Raw genomic sequence first — 26010 nt, forward strand, 5'->3', positions numbered from 1 at the left:
AGGACTTTGGTTTAACCTTTATTTTTTTATATTGTTTAAAAGTTAGAATTTAATGACTATTGGAATTGTTAAGTTTAAAGTTGTTTAGACAATAACATTTTGGTTAATATGTTAGTTTTGAAGTTGAAATTTGAGGATTATAGAATTTTGTTTTACTACTTTGAATAAGAATTTGGTAATTGGTATCTTTCAGTTATAAGATGAATGTTTGGTTCAATTCACACTTTGAGTCATGCTTGAGGTGTGAAATGATCATCGAACTCTGTGTCACTTTGGTGGATTCCACTGAGGGCTGAGTTTCTAGTTTTCAGTTGACTCAAAGGGTGGTGATTTCTGGATCTCTATTGAGTTCATTGTAATCTTATCGTTTGTTTTCTCCATTATTCTGGTATCAAATAGCATCAACAGATAGATCGCATTTGGTTCTCATATCAATCCCGTCCAGTCCTCTTTGGTTCTCAGTTCTCGTGTTGATCCCCTTCAGTTCTCATCAAATCTCACATAAACAGATTGAAACCAGCATTTCTGTGGTTTGTTGGCCCAACCTTCAGTTCCCTTTGTAGCAGAATGTTTATCAGGGTAGCAGCCTAAATGATATGCTGTGGTCAATTGTGTATACTGCATAAAGCCTGCCCATTGAGCCGTCTAGGAAATACATATAGATGGAAATAAGCAAAAGCCATGGGAACTTTTTTCAGTTAAGAAAACCATATAAATAAATTGCAAATCCCATCACATGATGAAACAGTCTAGTAGCTTAATAATGTGATACAATTAAACTATAGTACCATATTAATTTAAGTTTAAAGTTTATAAATGCTAATCGGAGTTATAGCTCCTTATACTCCTTTACCATCTTTCACAATCCAGCTAGAGTTTTGATTCCCGTGTTTTGGCAAGGTTTGATCTAGCAGGAAGTTGCAGATATTCCCAATCAGCATCATCAACTTTTTCAAAATACTGATTCACGAAATCATCACGAACCAGCTCCAGTTTTGAAGGCTCCCACTGTCAGAAATCAGGCAAAGAACAAGCTAGAAGAATGTTACTTTCAAGCAGTACAAACAAAGATGATTCTAAATAAAAATATATAGATTTTCCCTATGGTATAATAAAGGCCTCATCTTGGAAGAATGTTTGGTTAACTTAGAATGACAAGGTCATAGATAAAAATATCTTTGAAGTGTAGAGAGAGAGAAAGAAAGAAAGAGAGATAGAGGAAATAGTGTTATCCAAGTGGAGATTTTCTCCTCCTAGCCATCAATCCTACACATATACCACCTCCTTCTGACCTTTATTTTGGATGAAGATGTACATGAATGCTATCTGACATGTTAAAATCTGGTTGACATTGCATACTATTACTAAATAATACTTTCCCATGTATCATATAACCGAAATACTTTATCAAGCTTATTCAATGAAAACTTATACTCACTCCAAATGGGTTTTAGATGGCTTCTCCTACGATAATAAGGGCATGCTTTATAATTTTACAGAACCAAAGATGCAGGGAATCATTTGTAGAAAGCAGCATTACTCTTATTCAAAAGACTTACTCCCAGTCTATTTCTTGTTTTATTTTGGAGTACATGCAAAAGAATTATATGGAAAATACAGAGCATAAATGCAAAAAGATGTCACGGAAATTGCTTTGTGAAAATGAAAACTAGACATTTGGGTTTTTTTATCATTTTTGAATCTCAGACAAAAGAAATTCCATGCTAGGAGAATAGTCAAAGAAGATAATTCTTACTGAAAAGGAAACAAAAATGTTCATCACTATTTTTTGCTCTGTCTTGCTATCACTTCTCTCATCCTCTTAAAGATTACTGTAGTGAAACTAATACTTGTTCTCTTATACTCAATAGACGAATAGTCAAAGAAGACAAAGTTCTCACTGAAAAGGATACAATATGAAATGACCCTCCGTTTAATTTCAAGCTCTAAACACATTAAATACATAATAGGTTGCATTGTGTTCAACTGCAGTTTGCTAACATTTTGGACTCAACTTCAAGGGAAATTAGTATCAGTTTTGAAATTTCAGGATTCCTCCAGGAGAAAAGTACTACTTTTATGTTCCCCTTTATCATTGCTGTTGTGGCATGTGACCATTAGATGGACAAAAAATTCATATCATCTTTTTCTACATTAGATATTGCTTGTAAAATCAGCAGGTAGCAAAAGAAGCTATAAAAATAGTGTCTCCCTTCCTCTAAAGGTGAAATAAACAGCATGCAAAAGTGTGCCTCAGATAATTGATGGAACCCATTGAATCCCCTCTTAGGTTATTTTAGGGCACTCAAGTTATTTTCTAGAAAGATTTTGGCTGAAGGGGAAGATTGGACAAATCGAGGGCTTTTGTCATGGGATCGAGACCTGATGGACAGTTGTGCAGTTGCACCCAACTCAAATATAAGTTGTTTCTTTTCCCTTAGAAATGAGTAAAGTCTCTATTTGCACAATGAAAAGAAAAAGAAAAGGATAATAAGAGTCTGATGATACGAATATGAATGCTGCCAATTATTTTCTATGAAGAGATAGCATTATAAGTACCTTGGGTTGTTTGCCTTTCTCAAATAATTTTGCTCTTGAACCCTGAATACATAGGTTCTTGCCATATGAGTAATAGGTATCAAAATAGCTAAAAGAAACATAAGCTATCCAATCTAGATACCTCAATGAAATCAGGATTGAATGTCCTTCGAAACATGTGACAAGCGATTGTATAGTCTTGGATTAGACAATCTTTAAGTTCTTTTGTTCGCCCTTCTCTAATCTAAATATGAATCAAATAAATATTTTATTAATAGAGTAGAATTACATTGTTAACTAAGGAACTTTCCTTCGAAAATGAATAAGCATTTATAATGTTCTTACCAATTTAAGAAAAATTTTAAGGCTTGTTGGAGAAGCTGACTTCATGGAACTTATTGCTTGGATTATCCACTTGTTATCTCCATTTGCAGCCTCATTTTCCTAAAACAAGTGAAATTCTAATTAATTATGACAAATATCATAGTCAACATTTACAAAAGATAGAATACATAATCAAAGAAACAATTTTTCAACCGTAGTCACCAGCATTGATAGGATTTCTTCAGCTGTCCTCCTTGAGAAACATTTGTTGATTGTCTCCAATCTATTTATCAATGCATCGAAGTCACTAAAAGTCATGGGTGTCATATGCATAGTTGCAGTGTTGTAACTCAATAAAAATGCTTAGGAAGTCATATAATTAATTTGCATGAGAATCACCTCCTATAGGCGCTTTCTTTCTTTAAGGATATTTTGCTCGAGAATCCACTGATAACTCTAGAAATGGTTGATGGATCTGAAGAAGCCACCTCAGATAGTGCATTTTCCAGTAAAACAAGATCCTGTAACGACAAAGAATATGCGAAATTTTTTTAAATCTTACCATTTATTCATTTATGTGAATTTCATTTAGAAAGTACCTTTTATGATAACTTTGAATTATCTTTGAGAGAAAGTACCTTTGAGAGGACAAAATGGGTAGCAAGACCACAAGCAAGCATCTCCTTTCCATCTAGTCGTACACCAGTAAGTCCTAAATATTCTCCTTCACATCAATTAACACAAATTAAAGGAAAATGAGACAAAACCACATGAACCTAACTAATGTATCATGTAGTAGCTTAAGATATTATTTAAATTTCACTACAAAGAAGCTAGACCAAGGAAGGTTTTAAAAAAAGCAAGTTCTAGTTGGTTATTTCTATCTTCTTTTTTTGTTTTAGCACTTCAAAATTTGTCTATTTCTCTATTTAATATTCTTACATGTTACTTTTAATCAATCATTTGCCTAAGTTAGAAAAGGATGTCTAGACCATATATATTACTAAATTATAGAAGTTAAATAATTCACTTATCTCACCATTCCCTTGTTAATCTTAAAAGATTAGACATAAGATAATAGTTTCTACAATATGTTCGACAAAATTCAAATGTATTAATTAGATGCATATAAAATTCTATTTATCTAAAAAGGGGAAAGGGAATTGGGAACTACATACCAAATTTTCTGATGAAAAAACTATGTTGAAATGTTATAAAGTTATAAGAAGAATTGATAACTTTACCAAAATATCCTGGGAGCCTAGAAAGGAAATATGATGCACCGACATCTGGGAAAAGTCCTATTTGTCCTTCTGGCATAGCAAATACCTACACAAATTCAAGAAACCATTGAATTAGTGCTACCAAGATTTTGATATATTCTCAAAAGACTAAGAGCACATATATTTGATAGTACGTAGGACATTAGTTCCAATCCGGCTCTACTTTTAAACCAAACAAGAAGTAATTGTAACTCAAATTAATTAAGAAATCATAAGTTAAAGTATGCATGCTACTTAAAGATCAATTCACATGGTATGAAGTTTACTTATTATTTGCTAGCATGAAATAATTTGAAGAGACCAGGATTACATCCCTAACTCCTCTCATATTTGATTCTCTTCATTTTAGGATACTTTCCAAATATTGTTAATATTTGATTTCCAAATATGTGAGAATCAAATACTATTAATATTTGATTTCTCTAGATTTATGAAAATATTGATGAGAGTGCCCTTTATGGATTTGATTTTGTGTATCTCCTTAAATATTTCATTTAACAAAAATATGTTTGGATCTTTATATTTAATTATAATTATATTGTTATGGTTGTTGAAGAGAAAAAAATTATATCCATTTATTGACTTATGAGATCATTACAAACTCATAAAAATGAAGGAATAAGAAAATTGGAACAAGTTCTTTATGAGAACCAAAGAAGCCAAAACAATTGTAGACATAGCCTTGGACATGGTCATGCCCAAGGAAATAGATATTGAAGTGGTTTTTATTTTCAATAAAAATAACAAGTAATTCATATTCCTCAAGAGGATGTGGAAGAGAATGCAACTCAAGTCAAAATAAAAGGGAAAAATATAATGAATATTAAATTCAAATATATAATTTTCTTTTAAAAAAAAATAATGGCTCTTCTACTTATAAATGTAAAAGTTCAACTAAATATATGGAAGGGACAACCAATATCGTTAAATATACATATATATCAAGAATAACCTACTTTATTGTTGATATGTATAAGAGAAAATAACGAGAAAAATACATCCTATTTTTTACATTTGAGCAATCAACATATGTGCAGATTCAAAAATATGTTTGTCAACAAGTGGTCATGATACTTTTATACATGCATCCAAAATTCTAATAAAGATTAAAAATAAAATATTTATTTATTTGAAAAACTAGAAAACATCAATTAATTTATTTCAAATACTACATGTCAAACAAATAATATTCAACAAAAATATTCTATTTTTTTTAAATCATGAACATATTAACAAGTAAATTAACATTTTGATAGCTCATCTAGAGAGTTGATTAGACCATAACCTTTTTTCTAAAATTTGACCTAAAATTAATATATATATATATATATATAAATATTTATTTATTTGAAAAACTAGAAAACATCAATTAATTTATTTCAAATACTACATGTCAAACAAATAATATTCAACAAAAATATTCTATTTTTTTTTAAATCATGAACATATTAACAAGTAAATTAACATTTTGATAGCTCATCTAGAGAGTTGATTAGACCATAACCTTTTTTCTAAAATTTGACCTAAAATTAATATATATATATATATATATATATATATATATATATATATATATATATATATATATATATATATATATATATATATATAGTTTAATTTTGCATAATTAAAGCAAGCATATTGATACAAGATCTCATTTTATTATAGTAAATTATGAAAACGAGAGTGCAATTGAAATATTAAAAATTATTAATATTTTTAAAAATACTCTAAAGTTTAAAGATGTTAGAAAGCTAAAAATTTTAGTAAAATATTATTAACTTATGTGGTAGATTATAGAAAAACATTTCTACACTAACGTAATTGTGTCCTAAAATCTTTTTACATATTTTGTTACTGAGAGTTTTTATTTTGTTAGATATGAGTATGTATAAATAAGGGTTCTAGAATAGTTAAATAATAATGGTTGAAAGCACAATGAATCATGTCCTTTAATTGTTTTATTTTATTAGTTGTCTCTCTTTATGTAATTGTTATATGTTTATTTTTAGCCTTAAAACAAAAATAAGATTGTGATACAAATTTGGGAGCCAAGCATAAAAATAATGAAAGAGTATGAGGAGATGAGGAATAAATAGGATCATGAGTCAATAGGATGAAATATGAAAAACTGATTTTTAGAAAGTACATGTAGAAAAGACATGGAGTAATGATCCTTTTATAGATTTTGAACTTTTTGAGTTGAGTTTTCATTGCATTTTAACACTTATAGCATATGTTGGCCGACTACATATAGAAAGGACTCATGGATTCTAAACTTTTCACCTTAAGAGTTTGAGTGCAACATCTTAACACTTGTGTGAGAGTTATCCATACAAAACATCATATTGAATGAAATTGGTATGTTTTCTATTACTTCAATCTATTTCTATCTCCTATTCAAACAGTATAAGGTGACCATCTAGAAAAATAAATCTATTTCTTATTGAATAAGTTCAATTCCTATAATTTTGAGCCAAAATCTTATAATTCGCTGATCAGAGGATCAAAATAGGATATTTTATAGAAAAATGATTTACTTATGCACACAATGCTTGATAGAGTTACTAAGAAGTTGATATTTAGTCCAAATAAGGTGGAATATGTGGTTGGGTATAAAGTTTGGTTGGTTGGAACATATGTTAGAAGATATACAAGTATCTTTATTTAAAAATAATAAATAAAAATTCAAGTTGCACAAGTACAAGGACACTAACTTCTAAAGAGTTTACACGAATAATTATTTCCTAATAACTCAACTCCTAAAAAAAAACTAAATTTTATTAATATTTGAATTATTATAAGACTATTATATCCTTGTTTAAAATACAATAAAAGAGTTGCACTAACGGTTTTAAATATAGTTCAATTCTAAGATTTTGCGTGAAAGACACTATACTAGCAAAAAGATCAATTAGCAAGTGTCTCAATTATCTATAATTCTTTTTTCTCTTGTTTTCTAGTAAACAAAATACTATCACTTTGTGCCTTGTATGTGTAGGCATATTGTTGGTTGCCCTTAAATTAGTGTTTTTATCTCTCTTTCTCTATTTTTTTTATTTGATTTTATTTTCACTAACATTAATATATGCATTATGTGCAATCAAACTTATTCAACTATTGGTTTTGGAACCAATATTGAAAATTTTAACATATGAGATCAATGCTTTCTAATACTGAACAAGTCAAGATGAAAGGATTGGGCTCCATAAAGTCTAAGATACCAAAATTCAACCATTCCAATTACCTAACATGGGAGTTGAAGATACAAGTGCTTGTTAGAAAAAAAAAATGGACAAAAAATAGCTCGTAAAGGAAAAGAAGACAAACTAGTAGAGATTACAAATGAAGATTTTTATGAGAACGATAGTTGGCCATGGTAGATTCCACTAGACAAGGTTGTATTGTTCAACATATAAAAAGAAACCATGAATAAAGACGAGAAATTTTCACAATTTATACCATGGAAAATCCATATCAAATTAATGATTTCTCCATGAAAATTTCTACATTTCTAGGATGGAGAGTCCTCTGAGCAAGAACAATTGAATGAGTTCAACATAACTATGATTAATAAAAATGGTGTTTGAACTAAAAATTGATATTAAAAAAAATGTAAGAGTTATTGATCTTCTACTTTGGTCAAGGTTGGAATCACTAGGTATTTTGATCATGGTCATCATTAAAGACACAAATCTCTCTTATGAATTTGTAATATCAATGCTGCTCACAAAATAGTCACATATAAAATTAATAAATTCTTTAGGTGATGCAAATGGTAGCACAAAACAAACATATAGAGAAGGGGGTCATGGTGCTAGTAAAGAACAGAATGGATCCAATTCAAAATGCAAGAGTAAAGGGAAGTATTGGAATCATGCAAAACATGAGCATATGAGAAAAGACTTAAGATTAAGGAAAACTAATCAAGGTAATTCTAAAAATAATATACAAACATGAAATCCAAGGGTAAAGCTTGTTAAAGTTGAAGATTCATTTGAAGAAATAGAGGCATTATTTGTAATCCTAGAAGAAATATGCAACATTAAAGAGTTTTGGATTCCACTATATCATTCCATATGACACTAGGTAGAGGTTAGTCACATACTTACCATTTATGTGGTGCTATTATTTACATGGTTGATGATAAGTAATGCAAAATAGTGGGACTTAGAGATGTTTCAATTACAATGTTGATGGTTCCATGCATTCAATTTAGTAGGCAAAACACATAATAACCTAGGGAAGAGTTTTTTTATCATTGAAAAAAATTGGTGAAGATGGTTTCCAATTTTCTAGTGAAAAGATGTAATTGGAAATAACCAAGGGGGTGTCAATGATTGCAAAGACGTAATTAGTTCATGATTTGTATCTACAAAAAAATAATAATAATAATACCATGGTTGGCAAGTTATAATTGTTAATGATATGATAGAGTCAATTTGGCATAGGCATTTGGATCACATGAGCAAGTAGAGATTTAGGCACTACTTGATAGAAATTTACTTCATGATCTAAAGTTTATTAATTCATAATTTTGTGAACACTAGCCCTAGGGAAAGCACCATAAAGTCAGTTTCTCTCATGACATATTTACTATATTTCTAAGGAATCAAATCCAAGGGAATTGTTTCATTTCTTTTCATTCTTGCACTTACTAACACTTGGAATTAAAAAAAAATGTGAAACCCATCTAATTTTGAGGAATTGTTCTTTAAAGTGGAGAATGGATTTCCTTAGATTTGCCTAAAGAATCTCATTCTCTTTCTTTAGGAATGAAAATTAAACAAAAATACACTTAAGAGATTTATATAATAACAAATTTATATATTAATTTGACATAATAACAAATTAAAAGCAATAACATATTTTCTAAAAAATTAAAAATAATGGAATACTTACTAAATATAATAAACTATTTTAATTACCATTGATTGAGATAATACCATATTGCATCATCAAAATTATAAAGGGTAATTAAAATAATTTATGACATCTTTTGTTTGCATAGGAAAAAAAAAGTGTGAACTTTATTCATGTAAAGAGTCATATCATTCTAAAGATGCTAACTAGTGGAAAGTGTTTATGGAGGACACGATGAAGGCTTTGTATCAAAACAAGATGCATGACTTGATTCAATTATCAATTGAGTAGACGGATATTTGTTCAAATGGGTTTAAAATTAAGTTGAAAAAAATACTAATGGAAATATGAAAATATATGAAGCTTACTTTATAGTAAAAATTTATTCTCAAAGAATCAAGCATTACTTAGATAAACTTTCTCCTTTAATAATTTTGGATAGTATTTGTATTTTGTTGTGTTTAGTAGCTGCATTTGATTTGAAATTTAAGTAACTAGATGTAAAATTGTATTTTTCCATAGTTTGGGTACTATATGTATTTTGTTGGGTTTGATAACTACACTTGATTTAAATTTTAAGCAAGTAGATGTAAAAATTGCATTTTTACATAGTTTGGGTACTAAGTATATATTATGTTGAGTTTTGTAGTTGCACTTGATTTGGAACTCAAGTAACTAGATATAAAAACTGTATTTTTCCATGGTAATCTTAAATATAAGGAAAAAAAAAAAGGAAGAATTTGATTATGATTTGAGTCCTTTATGAGTTTAGGATTCCATATAGTTTGAAAAAGAAGAAGAAAAATAAGAATTTGGTTGTGATTTGAGTCTTTTATGAGCTTAAGATTCAAGATGGTTTAAAGAAGACAATATGGTGTTTTCAAAAGCCATCTGAATCCTTTATGAGCTTAGGATTTTAGATATATGATTTGGCTATTGTGTCTATTGGTTTTGAGTCTTATAAACTTAGGATTCCATATGAATTGGAGAAGGCATTGAGGTGTTTTTATAAGCGATTTCAGTCTTGTATGAGCTTAGGATTCCAAATATGTGATTCTAGCCATTGTGTCTAATTTTTATAGTTATCATAGTGTTAGCTTTATAATTTTATTATATGTAGATGACTTGTTAATTGTTAATAAAAATGCAAATATGAAAGTCATTATGACTAAAAATTTTGAAATAAAGGATTTAAGAGTTTCTAATCAAATTCTTAGGATGAAAATATTCAAAGATAAAAAGAAGAAGAAAATTTGGATAAAACAAAAATGTTATATTTATATATTCTATCCTTACTTCAATAAAGAAGATGATGAACTAGTCAATACTTTGTTCCCTACTACTTGCTAGTCATCTTTAAAACAATCTCTAAGAACATAGACGTGGAGAAGATACATTATTTGTATGAAGTATAATATTCATTTGTAATAGGAAGCTTAATGTTTTCTATGACATGCAATTGACTCTTCATTGTTTGAAAGGTACCTCAAAGTGTTTATTATTTTATAGTTGTCAAGATCTATAGTTGGCTGGAATTGTCAATGAGACTATGCAAGATATCGAGATTTAAAAACCTAAAAGCAAATATAAAAAAAAAAAGGTATTAAAAAATTCTATTACTAATCATGTGTTCTCTATAGTAGATGATTTTTTAGTTGGATGTATAAATTACAATCAAAATTTGCATTATTTATAACAGAAGTATAAGAAAGTCATAGAATTATTTGGCTATAGGGGTTGGTTAGTAATTTCAAGTAGCATAAAAAGTAATTGTGATACTTGCTTAGTAATTTCAAGTACCATAAAAGGTAATTTGTGATACATTGCAATAGTCAAAATGTGATATGTCTAGCTAAAAGTGTTGGAAAATTTTTTATATGGGCTAACATTAATTGAATAATTTATATTTGCAAAAACGGGTTAATGGATAGTCTATTATATAATGAGCCCAATTAACTAGTGACCACATTTTGGATTAGATTTTGCATCTTTTGAGTAGAAGCTCGGTTGAGTGGCAAGTGTAGGCTATGGGTCTCATTGAAGCCCATTATGGGAGGGCCCAATGAGAATCCAATTTGAGTTATGCTAAGTCCCCTCTCTAATCTAGATACAAAGGGTTTTTCTGTTTTCCCATAGAGCCATCATAGCTGTTATCAAGATCATAGAGAGGAAGACTTGGTTGCAACAATCAATCACGGTTTTTTATGATGGCTCAAACAGGTATGTTCTTTATAGTGATTTCCTATTGTTAGTATCCTTTAATCATGTATGATTAGTCTATGTGATTATGTAAATATTTTACAAAAAGCCCAATATTTTACTCAAGAACACTAAACATAAAGACTAAGTATCACTTTGTAGGAGCAATAGTGGAAAAGGGTCAAATCCTACTACAAAAGATTTACTAATGATAATGTATCAAATATGTAAACCAAGTATATCATAATAAAGAAACTCATACAAGAGAGTTCATTCAACACAAGACTTTTCTTGGGTTTGTTGTTATCCAGTACTTAGTGAAGTTCACATAATAACTTTGGAGTACTCTCTTGTTAATAGAAAATTAAGTCTTCAAGCTAAATAATATTAAGAAAAAACCTAACGATGAACAAAAACTCTATGTAGTTAATCTTTGACTTAGATAATGCTACTAAGTCCTATGAATCAATGTTTCTTGATAATTCTACTCATAATTCAAACTAAAACTTTATTGGTACTTGAGTTATTATTTGACTTTTTCAAACCTTTGTTCAAAACAATGTAAAAAAGTACATTTGACGGTTTGAACATACTTTAATTCTAAGGATTTAGGCATGATAGTTTGAATTGCTAAAGTGTAATTGGTAAGAGTTTCAATTATTTGTATTTTCAACTTCTTTCTTCTTTTTTTCTACGAATTAAATTTCTTTCCTTCTTTTTCTCAATTTTTTACATTTGTTATTATTTTTCACTTTAATTGAAGGTATTGAATATATGTGAACAAGATTCCACAACAATATAAACATAAATTCAACTAATATGGAAAAAATAATTCTTTTCTTGACTTAGTAAAGAAATGTCTATTTTATTTTATTTGTAAGGAAAACCTATATCTATTGTAGATTTTGGTTTGCACCATTTTGTTTTATTATAATCATGGAAGTCATTCTAATTGCAAATAAGAATAATCGCCATATTTAGAAACTGCCTAGTGATTAAGATATGAAGATACTTGATAGTGGATAGTTTATCTAATCAATTGATAAGGAAAATTTAATTGATAGACACCTACTTCATGGAAACAAAAAAGAAAAAAAATGAAAAAGGATTACAACAATGAATTAGTTAAGTAAAACATGGAAGTAGATTTCACAAAATAACATTTTGTTACAAGATAATATTAATTAGAGAGGTATTAAAGAATAATAAGAAGGGGGTAGATAAATACAGTGTTCTCCGTGACAACCCGAAACATTGAATTCATGGACAATCCAGCACCTCCACCCATTACAATTCCATTAATAAGTGAAACCTTCAAGGAAACAAATAGATCAACACAATGTTGCAAGGAGATAAAATATTGTTGTTTATCACCAACATGTATGTGTATATAAAGTCTCACCAAAGGTTTTGTAGATGTTGCAAGTAAATAGTCTAAGGTGAGTTGTTTCTTGTAGAAGCTTGCACCAAAGCTCCAATGTCCTATTCATTTGAGAAATATATTAGAAAATAACATATATCCGTTGACACCTCGATTAAAAAAAGAATACAATCTTCATATTAAAAGTCGCACTTTGTCATTGTTTTGTTATCTCTATTTCACTTACAAGAAATGAGAGTATGTTCAAGAGTTAGAGTAATAAGCAACGATATATGCCTCACCTATATTATTAAAGAATATGAATAAAAATAAGATGATGAAGAAGATGAGAATAATGTAAGAAATAAAATGAAAAATCTCACCTTCATTTATAGAAAGAACCATTCCTACAACATCTCCACCCGCGCAAAATGCTTTTCCTTGTCCCTATAAAGGAACATTTTATGAGAAGATACTATTAAATGAATTTAGAAATCAAAAATGAATTAGCCATGCATGTGTTGGACCCATAATATGATTTTATTATATGTTAGAGAATAATAAGTTTTTATTATGTTAGACCATTTACTAAAATGAATCCAAATTGTTACCTAAGTGTTTGACTAATAATGAGCATTACTTTTCATTTTCACTAAAGAATTGAAGCTTTTTGTTAAGTTCCTAACATAAGCATACTAATTTACTACACAGAAAATGTTGCGTTTGTAATAAGTTAAGAAAATCTATTCTAAATTCTTAGTATTCATTCACTATCACATGTTATAGCATGTCTTTAGTTTCATCGAAGTGTAGATTAAATATTTCTTGATATAGTTCTTCTTTACCTTTAAAATCAAAAGTTTGACCATGGGATCCTTCTCATACACTTCCAAATTCCTTAAAATTCGAGAAATCTGCGCATAAAATAATATTCAATAAATCCATCCGTTAATAGTATCATTGGTAATTCAACATCCCATTTGTCCACATAATATGCATAAATGCATGAGAAAATGAATGTACATGCATGTGCAAAAAGAGAGCGGTACAAATATCAAGATGTTCCAAAGAATATACATCCTCAATATGAAAAAAAAAAAGTAAATTAATACCTTTTATCTTTATACATAAAATGAAAATTATGATGCAATGAAAGCAAAAACTTCTTCAAAATCTTACAAAATAGTCGAAAATCAACTCCATAGGTCAATAGTTTCTCATCATTATGAATTGAGGATTCATTCACCACATTTTATGTGTATAGGAGTCATTTTCTCAACATGCTAATTGAAATCATATTTGCATAATTTTTTTGTCTAAATCATGTCCTTAGCTCCTTTTTTATATCAAACATACTTCCCAACACCAATTAATTTTGCCTAGTTAGTTCTCTCACTTTTCCATTGTGAATTTATAGTTGTGAATAAAAAGCTCTAAGGAATACCTTAAGGTATATCAAACAAGTAAGGCAAGCAAGGAGATTTATTAAAACATATAAGGAAGTCAACACTAGCATTTTGGGTGACATAGTAGGGCAACATGTATGGTCCATGTCACTCAGTAGGTGGCACCCTACCTTAGACACTTCCATGTTAGGTGGCAATCAAAGTGACATGTTGTCCTAGCTATTATCTCTCCTGATTTTGCTTGAGTTCGCATCCTTTTGCTTTTTCTCTTCTATTCTTGAATCCAATAAGCTATTTCATTCTACCTCCACCTAGCCAAATACTTACGGCAACAATTGAGGACTAATATAGGCCTATTTTGCAACTAAGAAGAGATTTTTTTTTTTCATGCCCTAAGGAGTTGAACTTCTTCTTCAAGCTTCCAACTATTAATTTCCTTATATTCTATCAATTCTATTAGCATTTGTTTATCTTTTATTAACTTAAATGTGTTTTTGTTGGCTCTAAGTACTCTAATTTACCTTGTACAAATTTATACATCTTTGGTACAATTTTCAAGGTTATTAATGGCACTATGGGTTTCAAATCTTTTATTTATGAGTTTCTACATTTATGATAATAGTTAGTAAGTAGTTTTATGAGCCAATGAAAAAGAGTCCATGGACACTTTCCTAGGGTATTGAACACACCTCTTATGTTAGGTTGATTGTAAAACATTCTTTCGTAACTTGGGTCCCTATTTTCAAACAAGAAAATTCAAAGTCACTTGCCTTAGAAATTAAGGTTTAAGGGTTGCTTTTGTGGGATTTTAAGTTCTTAGTGGTTTTGGATCATTTCACATTAATATTCCCCCTATTGGACCTATAAATCTAAGTTTTGGTAAAAAGAAAATATGAGAGAATCTTAATATGAAAAAATGACAAATTTTGCAATGTTAAGGCTTTTACAAAGAGAAGTATTTAGTTTTTTTATTGAAAATCATCCAAGTAGAGCATCTTTTGGTGTTAGCAAGTGTAGTAATAGAAGAGTGTGCATTTGTACCCTAGGGAAAGTCTAAATGAACACCAATCCTCAACCTATTTGGTCTAATTAACTTTTGCATGCCTTATTCTAAAATTTTTCCAAATTATTCTAAATGAAAATGCTAACCTTCTCTATTTCTTCCAAATGTCACCTTAAAAATTCAGTCAAATAGGTTTTCCCTCACTTCACACTTAATTCACTTTTTAAAATTGTACGACTCCCCTATACCTTCACCACTTCCTAAGATTCAACACTTGACTCATGGGTTTTAAAACTACAATCACAACCCTGTACTTGGGGATATCACATAGGAATTCTAGCAAATGGTAAATCTTTTGGCATCATAAGAAAAAAGAGCACTCAAAAAGGTGTGATAGAGAACTTTTGTGATGATTTATTTGGTTGTGATATCAATCACAACTATGTAAATTCATTCTACTCTCATTTCATTTTTAGTTTTGTAGATTATTAGTAATTTTAATTTAATTGCATATAGATTGTTACTTTTTGGACTTGGCATTTATTGCTCCTTGGTGGGGAAATAGTTGTGCATGTACGTGGTAGATTTAGAAAAACCTAATTGGACTAGAGATTGTAGTCAAGATAGATTAATTAGAATCTTCCTTACCTAACCTACCCAGCTAGAGATAAACAAAGTGGTTTGCAATCAAGGATGAAAATATCGATTTCGACAGATATATCAGTAACTTGATTTTATGAATATATTAGGATATATTGAGAAATATTGGTAGATATTTTGACATAAAATATTGGAAAGATTAAAATGTTAAAAAAAATTAACAAATAATAAAATAGTAATAACAAATGTATTGAATTTTTTATTGACGATATATATATATATATATATATATATATATATATATATATAAAATACATTAATATTTGGATAAGTTTTTTATTTAAAAATATTAATAGTTTTTATTTATAAATTTATATTTGTCTTATATTTAATTAATATACAAAATATATAATAAGATAATTTAAATTAACTTATTTATAATGATTTTATTTTAATTAATTTATAATATAGAATATAAAATATATTGTATTTGTAATTTATAAAAGATATGTATAGGATGCATATATGTATATTTTCATATACATTCTTAAAAATAATGAAGCTGGAGTTCAACCCTGAAATCCGTAGCAAACAAGAGGGAATGGGTTCCCCTCTTGATATGTGTGATATCGATATATCACCGATAACTCAAACCTAAATCTTAATTATATGAAGCCGTAAGAAAAAGATAATAGAAAAGAAAAATGGAATGAATAAATTGTATCATTTACCTTTTATAAAGACTTGAGAGTTTCACAATATTAAATTTCTCCTAGAACTCCAATTTTCTCTTTTATTTCTTATCATTTTCATTTTTCATCATTTTTAAAGAAGAAAAATTGACATTCATCCTACCCTCTTTCCTTTTCCATGTTGTTTTCCAAATTCAAAAGAAGTCTAAAATCCACCTCAATAAATAAAGATTTAAACAAGTATAACGTAATGCTAGAACCAATACCATAAGTGGGCAACTTGAGGAAAATATCATGTATAGTGTTTGAAATGTGCTTTCTGTGTTAAATAGAACATTCGAAGAAATGTCTTATTTCAAGCAATGTAAAGGAATTGGAACAACGTTTTAAAGAGTAAATCACTTTTTAATTGCACTTAAATATTATAATTATGAAAATCATAATTTTCTTAACTTTTTACTTTTAAATTTCATGACAAAAAATAAAAGCAATAGAGGTATCAAGCTTTTAATTTTAACTTCAAAATTTTTAAAACAAGTTTCAAAATGGAAAGACAAACATCTTATTCTATTATTATCAAACAACATATTTTACATATGACCATGGAAAAAAATTTAAATGCACACAAAATCATAAAAATCATTAAAATAAATTTCTACTTCTTATTTTTTGTTTCAAAAACAAAAATAAAAATTAGAGTAAATAAAAATATTTAATATTTATACAAATGAAAAGCATAAATGTAAAATGATTTATATAAATATTTAATAATTATAAAAATTAAAGGGAGAATTACGCAATAGGGTGGGCTGGACCCAAACAATTACTAGAAAGGGTGGTTTCTTCTAATAATTCTTGGGGAGGACTTTAATAGGCTTAAATACCAAAATTGCCCTTCAACTAAAACTTTTAAAATTCAAAGCATTTAAAGTACTTCACTTGATTTGTCAAGACATTTATGGTGTGTGGGTCCGCATTTATTGTAATTATTGATATTCAAATTTTAAATCAAAATTTTGGGTTTTAATCCTTACAATTATATATAATTTTTTATTTAAATTTACTATTTAAAACAAAAATACTTTTAAAAAATATTTTCAAAATATCATTTATTGTTTTTCTTTTTACATTTTTTATTTTTATTCTAAATTTTAATTTTATTAAGAAAAAAAATAAGTTTTTTAATTATATAACAAAAATGATGATTATATATATATATTATAATTTTAAATTGATAAATTATGTTTTTGTCTTAAATTCAAGAAAGATAAAATGTTTAATGTTTTACTCAAATTATCTAAAAAGAATAAGAAAATGATGGAGAAGGTTTAATCATTTTTTATTTTTATGATAAAATAATTTTTAAAAATTTATATGATTTTTTTTTCATTTGCATAGTCTTTTTTTTTTTTAATTTTCATATATAATTTTTTTTGTCTCAATGCATCGAGTGGTTGATGTTAATATATTTGATATGTTGAATATTAATAAGGTATAAAAAGTGATCCTCAAGATTATTACTTTTATTATAAAATACAAGTACAACAAAAATATGTTATAATTATAATATAAATACACTTACATTACAATAAAACCTAATTAGGAAATTTTTGAAATTTTTTATAAAAATGATAATTTTGTATGATCATATCATCTTTGACAATATACCTATATCATAAATAGTTTCTGAAACCAAATGAAATACTAATTTGAATTCACGAGACTCGTAGTTTTTTTATATATATACAAAAATTATTAAATAATTTCAATATACTAGATAAATGTTGTTAATATATTGATACAATGTGTTAATACCAATAGGGTATAAATAAACATTTTTAAAATTATTACTTTTGTAATGAAATATAGGTACGACATAAATGTATTATACTTACAATATAAATACACTATCATTACAATATATTACAACATAATTTAATTTATTTTTTATTTAATTTTTTCATGTGCTATATTACCAAATGAATAATTGTGAGTTATTCCATTTAATATGTGTGTGCTAATCAATTGAATATTTATATATTATTCAATTGATGAGTGCTCGTAAAAAATAATTATTCATTATATTATGGTAACAAAGTTTTTAATTATATGTTCCATATATAAAATGATATAATAACTTTAGGATATGGTTTTTATTTATGAGATATTGAAAATTATTTTTTTTACAAGGTTCTTTAAAAAATCTCAATTTTTTTGAAAAAAAAATATAGCAAATTTTTAAACAGTCACTTGATTATTCAAAAGTAAACAACAATTTTTCCGCGCTGAGAAATGTATTGTTGATTACCTATCAACCTGTACTTACCATCATGTATGGGTCATATATCATTGACAATCTCAAATTTATTTATAAATAATATAGAAAACATATTCAAGGATAAAATTGTCCTCTAAAAATCCTTGAGATAAGTAAGCCTTACTAGTAATTATTCTTTCTAGCCTACCCTATTGGGTAATTCTCCCAAAATTAAAACATAATTGCAAAATTATTTATTTTCTTCTAAAAGCAGTAAAGCTTGAACTTTTGTGATTTTATAAAGATTTAATATTTATAAAAATTAAAAGCATAATTACAAAATCATTTATGCTTTTTTACCTTTAAAAATAATAACACCTAATATATAAGGTAAAATTTTGTCCATTGAATGGGGTTATAAACATATTGTTCTAAATACAAAGAAATGGATAATGGACAAAACAAGAAAATAGGTATGAAGCAATGAAACTTAAATATAAAACAATGAGATTTGAATTATATACACGACACCACCTAATTGATCGTGCCTTTCTTATAATTTTAATAAAAATTTTGTTAAACTTGGCCTAATTAAGCTTATCCCATATAATTTTACTTTTTATTTATTTAATTAAGCTTATCTTACATGATTTTACTTTTTATTTATTTATTCATATAGTAGTACAACAACTACAACTATTATTATTATTATTATTATTATTATTATTATTATTATTATATCATTATCATTATATCATTATTATCATTATTATTATTATAGATGGATAAGTTACATTTAGCAATTTTCTTCTAGATTCATATTATTATTATTATTATTATTATTATTATTATTATTATTATAGATGGATAAGTTACATTTAGCAATTTCCTTCCGGATTCATATTACATCATTTCACCCCTCCAACCCAATTCATTTGTTTTTAATCCCTTGCCCATTTTCTCTTCTTGTTAATGGATGAATTCCAATTAATCAAGTTTACTTTGTAACATCAAGAGACTAAAAGCATAGCCAAAAAAATAAAACGTATTAATAAAAAAGCTTAATTAATTATTTGTCACAATCAAGAAGAGGAATGATAACATTAAGTACAAAAAGGCATTTCATTATGTACTTGAGCAAGTAATCAATTGATATAGGAAAAGAAAAGAAATCTTAAGTAATTAATATTAAACTTCCAAAATAAGTACATTCTAGTGAGAAGAATAAAAACAATATGATATAAAAATAAATAAATACAAAACATAAGAGCAATGAGATAATGAAACTTAATTAAATAATTTAATCAACATCAAATATTTCATAAATATATGCAAAATAACAATCATACCATTTCATAAGTGAGACTGTTTAGCTTGTGGGGTCTATTTAGTATCACCTTTCGCACACATGAACTTTCCTCAAAAAGGACCTTAAGATTACAAATATATCATTAGACAAGCAGATGCCAATATAAGTTTGTAAGATGAATACAACCTCTATGGGCTACTTAATAATATTTCTTTAAAATCAATTTGTTGGGTTAATTTTGAATCAAAAGCTTTCTTTATAATTTATTTATTTTTGTTTGTTAAAGAAAGTCCAATGAATTGAAGAAGACAAAAACATATAATAAAATATACTATTTCTATTACTTAGCATAAAGAAAGCCACCAACTTTTCTAAAAGTAAACTTAAAAACTTAGAATTTGGATTTTTTTTTTTTTTTTTTAGATTCATTTAAGAAAATTTTATGTGATAAAATTTCATTTTGAAATCCTATCACAACATTATTTCAAATAAATAAATAAATATAAATTTCGACAAAATGATATTAAAATTTTAGTCTCCCCATCTTATCTCTTTATTTGAAATCAAATCTCTAATTAACATAATTCTAACTTATTGAACTTAATTTTTTTAGTATAAATTAATTATTTTATTACTTGGAGAAGGAAGAAAGAATGACAGAAATTTCCAAAAGAAATGAAAGGTTAAAGTTCAGTGGTTGTAGAGGTGAAGTAACAGTTGAGGTCACCTTCAAAACTCGTCTGCTAATTTCTTTAACATGCAAAATACTACAAACTGTTTAATTTCTATGTCATGCAACGTAAAAATGCTAGAGGCAGCAGCCTTCTACACCATACAGTTTTCTTATATGTTGACCACAAATTTGCTTCAAAACCAAGCCCAAAAAAATTAGAAATAACGTCGCAAAATAAAAGGAAAAACCCCTCCATGGATTAACAAGAATTAACCAGTTACCTGGTTAGGCTCTGGGTGGGACAAGAAGCGGGAAGCCATGAGAGATGACGGGAAGAAGCTAGATGACTTGGAAGAATGAGATAGATACAAACCAATGAGGATGAGAGTTAGTAGCATATGAACCGAGAGTATTTATGATTGTTTTACGAGAGAAATAATGGATGGTTTCAGGGCATAGCATTGACTGGTAGGGTTTCTGGAATTGCCTACAAGAGAATCGTGGAAGCAGAAGATTAAATGGGTAAAGGCATGCACATATGGTAGAGAAAAGAAAGCTACAAAAACTCAAATTAAATGGTGGTTTCTTTGTTACTGTGGCTGGATTTTCACTTTTGAAGGAATAAATTAATAAATAGAGCTGCAGGAGAGAAATGTCTTTAATGAAACGCAGAAAATCAGGCAGTGTATTAACAGCTCCATCACCTACTCCTTCCCCTCATTTATTATTCCCTTTTGATCCCAAATCTGAAAAATGCAAGACCATGAAATTTGAGGAAAAGAAAATGATTCATTGGAGTTTGGTATAAAACTATTCCTTGAAAAAAAAAAAAAACATCTAGAATACTTTCGAAAATATCCACCAATTAAATCGTACAATCTTTCACTTTTTATTATTATTATTATTATTATTATTTTATATTAAAACCACAATTGATAAGTTTGGTTTTAGTTGTAAGGTTAAAACCATAATCATCCATAATGGTTTTTAAAATTACAATTTAGTATAAAGACATAATAGTCGGGTAAATATTTTTAAAAGCAATAAAGATTAAGAATTTTTTTTTAAAAAACAAAAAAAAAAAAAGAGGGTTAATTACTTTTATTGCATACCGCATTCACTTTTTAATGAATGTTGAAGCTTGAATTTGTATAGGATGCATCATAATTTGTACGAATGTTGATAATTTTTAGAAAATAATTTCTTCATACACACATGTATATATATATATATATATATCAAAGTATGATGTCACAACTTATCAAAATAGAAATATCTTTAAAAAATTAAAATTAAAATTAAAATTAAAAGGAAGAAGAAGTATTTTATGCATGGTATTGGAAACCAGGGACATATGGGACCCCTTTTTTAGGAAATTTAAAAAGATGAGAGGGAAAAGTCATTTACCAAAATTTGAGAAGTAATAGAAAAGAAAATCTAAAATAGAAATTAAAGAATGTTTAACATGTCTTTTTATCTTACTTTGAGTTATTTTCACACTTAACAAATTAGTTCCTGTTGGATAAACATTAGAGGTAAATGAAAAAAATTAATATTATACTTTTACTTGGCTCACAATTTAGAATCCATTAGTTAGTAGTTATAGAAAACTTTTTTAATATAAAAAATGTCATCGGATACTTAACAAAATTCAAAGGACGCTTTTAAAAATTTTAAAAAAGTGTTTTATTTTTCCTTTTTTTTCTGTTTTTTTTTTTTTTTAAGAAAAGTACTTGGTAAATGATTCTCCTAAAAACACTTCTAAAAAAAACTAACACTAAGAATGTGTTTGGTGCTTATTTTAGAATAACACTTAAATGATAAAAAATTTCTAGTATTAGAAAAGCTAGAAGCATTTCCTAAAATCATTGTCAAATGGGTTTTTAAATACTTCAAATAAAAATACTATTAAACATACTCTTACTCCCTTAACCCTCCCTTCTCATAGGATTTCTGGTAATGGAAAAGCTCATATAAAACTTGCTTCTAAATGAAATGTAATATCTTTAGACTAACGTTTGGTTGGCAAGATAGGATAAGATAAGATATGTTATGTATATTTTAAGATATCATATCTCATTGGATAGAATATGCATATTCTTAAATATGATTTCTAATGAAATATGATATCCTTAGACATACATCTACTATATACATGAAATTTTAGAGTAACATATCTCATTTAATATATTATATTATATTTATATTTATATTTAATTTGTGAAATGAATAAAAAATAATATGAAATATATATTATTTTAAATATCTAAAATAAAAATTATATTACATTCAAATATTTTCTATTTAAAAAAATGAAAATTTTGTTATGTCTAACAATATTCATGATTAAAATATATAAATTTTATAAATAAATTTTTTTATATTATGTTATTTAATATATAAAAATAATTTATATATTATATATTGATATTATTTTATAAATATTTTTTAGTTTTTCTTTTTTAATCATAATTTTAATTTATAATAAAAAAATTATTTTGTAAAATGAGTATATTAATAAATAAATAAATAATAAAAAATTGATAAAAAATAAATTTTTGATACATGAGATATATATATCTCATATCTTACAGGATTAACATATCTCATATGAAATAAATAAAATAAAAAAATTATAGATAATATATTGCACCACTTATCCTATTTCATATTTGATTGAATATAAGATAAAACAAGTGATTGAATAACTTATCTTATCCCATCACCAACCAAATATGGGATACAATACAATATCCCCTCTTATCATATCTTACGCTATATTTGGTCAATCAAACATGACCTTAGGGTTATCATGTTTACACATATAATGTCTACAACTCAAGCTGTTTAAAGATCCATTTATCCATGGTATTGGAAATTAGAGAAATATTGGAACCACTTTTTACAAGTATTGAAAAGGAGTGAGATAAAAGTGATTTACCAAAATTTGATAAATGCTGGAAAAGGAAATCCAACATAATAGTTAAGGAATGCTTAATATGGGTTTTCAGTTAGCTTGAGTTATTTTTAAAATTGATAAATTCAGTCCTGATTTGATTGACTTCCTCCCAAAGCTTATAAAAGTTGCTTTATATGTTCAGATAACTTTAAAGATAAATTAGAAAAGTCACTATATCTTTTTATTCCTCAAACCTTTTTTTAAGGACTTAATGTTAACCCTAAATCATGTTCAAATGTCTGATAACCCCTTTTGCTAGGATTTTTCTTCGAAAAATGATCAAATAAATAAAAAATAAAAATCATGTGATTTAGGCACGTGAAAATTATATTATGAGTTACCTAAATTACATGTGATGTTGGTGTGGTTGTCAGGTGTCCTCATGTACCGCCTACAATCCAGGTGGTTTACAATATTTGAAAGTAGGGAGAGATGGGACCCATCTTGAGAAATATTGGCAAGGAAAGAGGGTTTAAATTTTGAAAATAAAAATTAAAAGAATGCTTAATATGGCATTTTAAGTTCTCACTTGAATAGTTTCAGTGTTTTTGGCTTTAACGGAAAGATGAAGGTGAAACCAAAATTTTTTAAAATTTTGGCATTGTAAAAATTTTATCAAATATAAAAGAACTTTCAAAAGCTAAAACAAAGTTTTTACAAGAGATTATATTTTTTTAATTTTTATATTAGGCTCTTGTTGAAGTCACGAGCATGACAAAAAAATAATCAAACAAACATAAAAGCTCTTATTAAGGTTAAAACAAATTAGTTTCTTAAAAGTTAATTCACATTGCAGTTAAAGTTAGTTTAAGTCTTTAAGGTAACAACCTAATTTCTCGATTTTAAAGCTAACTTTAAGGTAAATTATAAAAATCATCCTTAAATCATTTTTTATAAGATTTCTCATTGGAAATGGATGAAGAAACTCATGCAATTTAGAAATATAAACATTACAATATTCAATAAAACTCATGCTTAAATCATATGTAATATCCACATGCCTGTCACATGGACTTATCCATTAATTTTGGACAAAAATCCTAAACACATAAGAGGTTATTCATTAATTTTGGACAAAAATTCCTAACACATAGAGAGGTTTAGTATATATTTGAACATAGTTTAGGATGGAATTTGCTTCAAAACATTAAGGGTTAAAATAAAACACAAGTAAAATTATAGAAGCAGGGATGATAATATAACTGGTTTAGTAGGGGTATCTATCCCACTTCATCTCACCCCTAATACGACGGGTTTAGGACAAAGATAAAAATGTTATAAGTCAGTTTGAAAATAATCATAATAATAATCACTCTAAATCCAAATTTGAATAGTATCTTGTTTCACCCCCTCTCACTCTGTGTCATGTATATAATGAAATAGAAAATATTATATTTTTTCATTTTACCTTTTTTAATATATAAAAATTATTTCTCATAAAAATAAATTATATAAATTTATGATATTTATTTATTTATAAATTATATTTATTTTAAATTTAACTAAATTGAAAATAATTAAACATGTGGGACAATACAAATAAAAGAAATTCTTATACCTAGCATGTATTGCACCTTGTTTAATTTTTTTGAATGAAGATGAAAATAGATTTAAATAATCGAGACAAGAATGAGATGGGGTTAATTTGTCTCATTATCATCCTTATATAAAAGTTATTTAAAATGTTTTTGATACATAAATAGGGATAAAATAGCTTTCCATTGAGAAATCTTTTAATACAAGTTGCAATCGAATGGTTTTTTTTTTCTTTTTACATCAATATTTGTAAATTTATAAATCTTATGAAATGATATCAATGACCTTATAAATTTTATAAAATAACAAAGCACATACTTGTTCATTTATTTATTTAGAAAGTCCTTCAAGACATTAATAGCCAAATTTTAACAAATTTCTCTTGAATAATATCTTTTAAGTGGATGTTTATTTTTTTAGTTTTTTATTTAAAGTAATTTGTTTTCAAACTTTAAGTTATTTATTTTTTTACTTTTTCATAACCTATTATAAAAAAATTTCTATATAGAAAAAGTCAAAATATTTGATTTTTTATAAATAAAAAAATGTAATACATTGGTTTTTTTTTTTTTACTTTTTAATACTTAATAAAAATAAAAATTACAAAAATAAACAACTTAATACTTAGTAATATTAAGTACTATTTAGTTTTAAGTTCTATTTAAAATTAAGTTAAAAAATAAATAAATAAAACAAACAAACAAACAAGCAAATGAGCAAACAAACAAACACCACCTAAATACTTTATTAGGAGTTAAAGCTACATCAATACCGGCAAAAAAAAAAAACTATCCCACATGAGGCGTTACTCTAATGATCCCCCTGCAGGTAGAAAATATATTCCTACTATGCCAAAAGTAAAGCTAATATATATATATAGCATTAAATAAAAGAAAAGCCTCGATGAAATGACAGTAACCATGAAAAGGAAGTACCTGGTTAGTCTCTGGATCGGACAAGGAGAAGAAGGCCATTATAGACTATTGGAAAGCAACGAGGTTGAGAAAT

General features: G+C 26.9%; 1 protein-coding gene across 2 annotated transcripts; it reads right to left on the reverse strand.

Moving 5' to 3' along the window:
- Positions 1–669: 669 nt before the first annotated feature.
- Positions 670–21024, reverse strand: LOC117928977 (3-hydroxyisobutyryl-CoA hydrolase 1-like). Of its 2 annotated transcripts, none has more exons than XM_034849142.1 (14): positions 20789–21024; positions 19875–19955; positions 13413–13481; positions 12951–13014; positions 12610–12689; positions 12436–12519; positions 4107–4191; positions 3501–3586; positions 3262–3383; positions 3085–3145; positions 2884–2982; positions 2681–2782; positions 2560–2601; positions 670–1008 (listed from the first exon to the last, which is right to left on the reverse strand). In XM_034849142.1, the coding sequence occupies exons 1-14, from the start codon at positions 20903–20905 to the stop codon at positions 871–873; spliced, it is 1230 nt and encodes a 409-aa protein (XP_034705033.1). In that variant the 5' UTR covers positions 20906–21024; the 3' UTR covers positions 670–870. The 2 variants fall into 2 exon arrangements, with proteins under 2 accessions (XP_034705033.1, XP_034705032.1); XM_034849141.1 differs by having other exon boundaries at positions 3076–3145.
- Positions 21025–26010: the final 4986 nt, after the last annotated feature.

The sequence above is a fragment of the Vitis riparia genome, chromosome 13 (assembly GCF_004353265.1).
Source record: "Vitis riparia cultivar Riparia Gloire de Montpellier isolate 1030 chromosome 13, EGFV_Vit.rip_1.0, whole genome shotgun sequence".
NCBI lineage: Eukaryota > Viridiplantae > Streptophyta > Magnoliopsida > Vitales > Vitaceae > Vitis > Vitis riparia.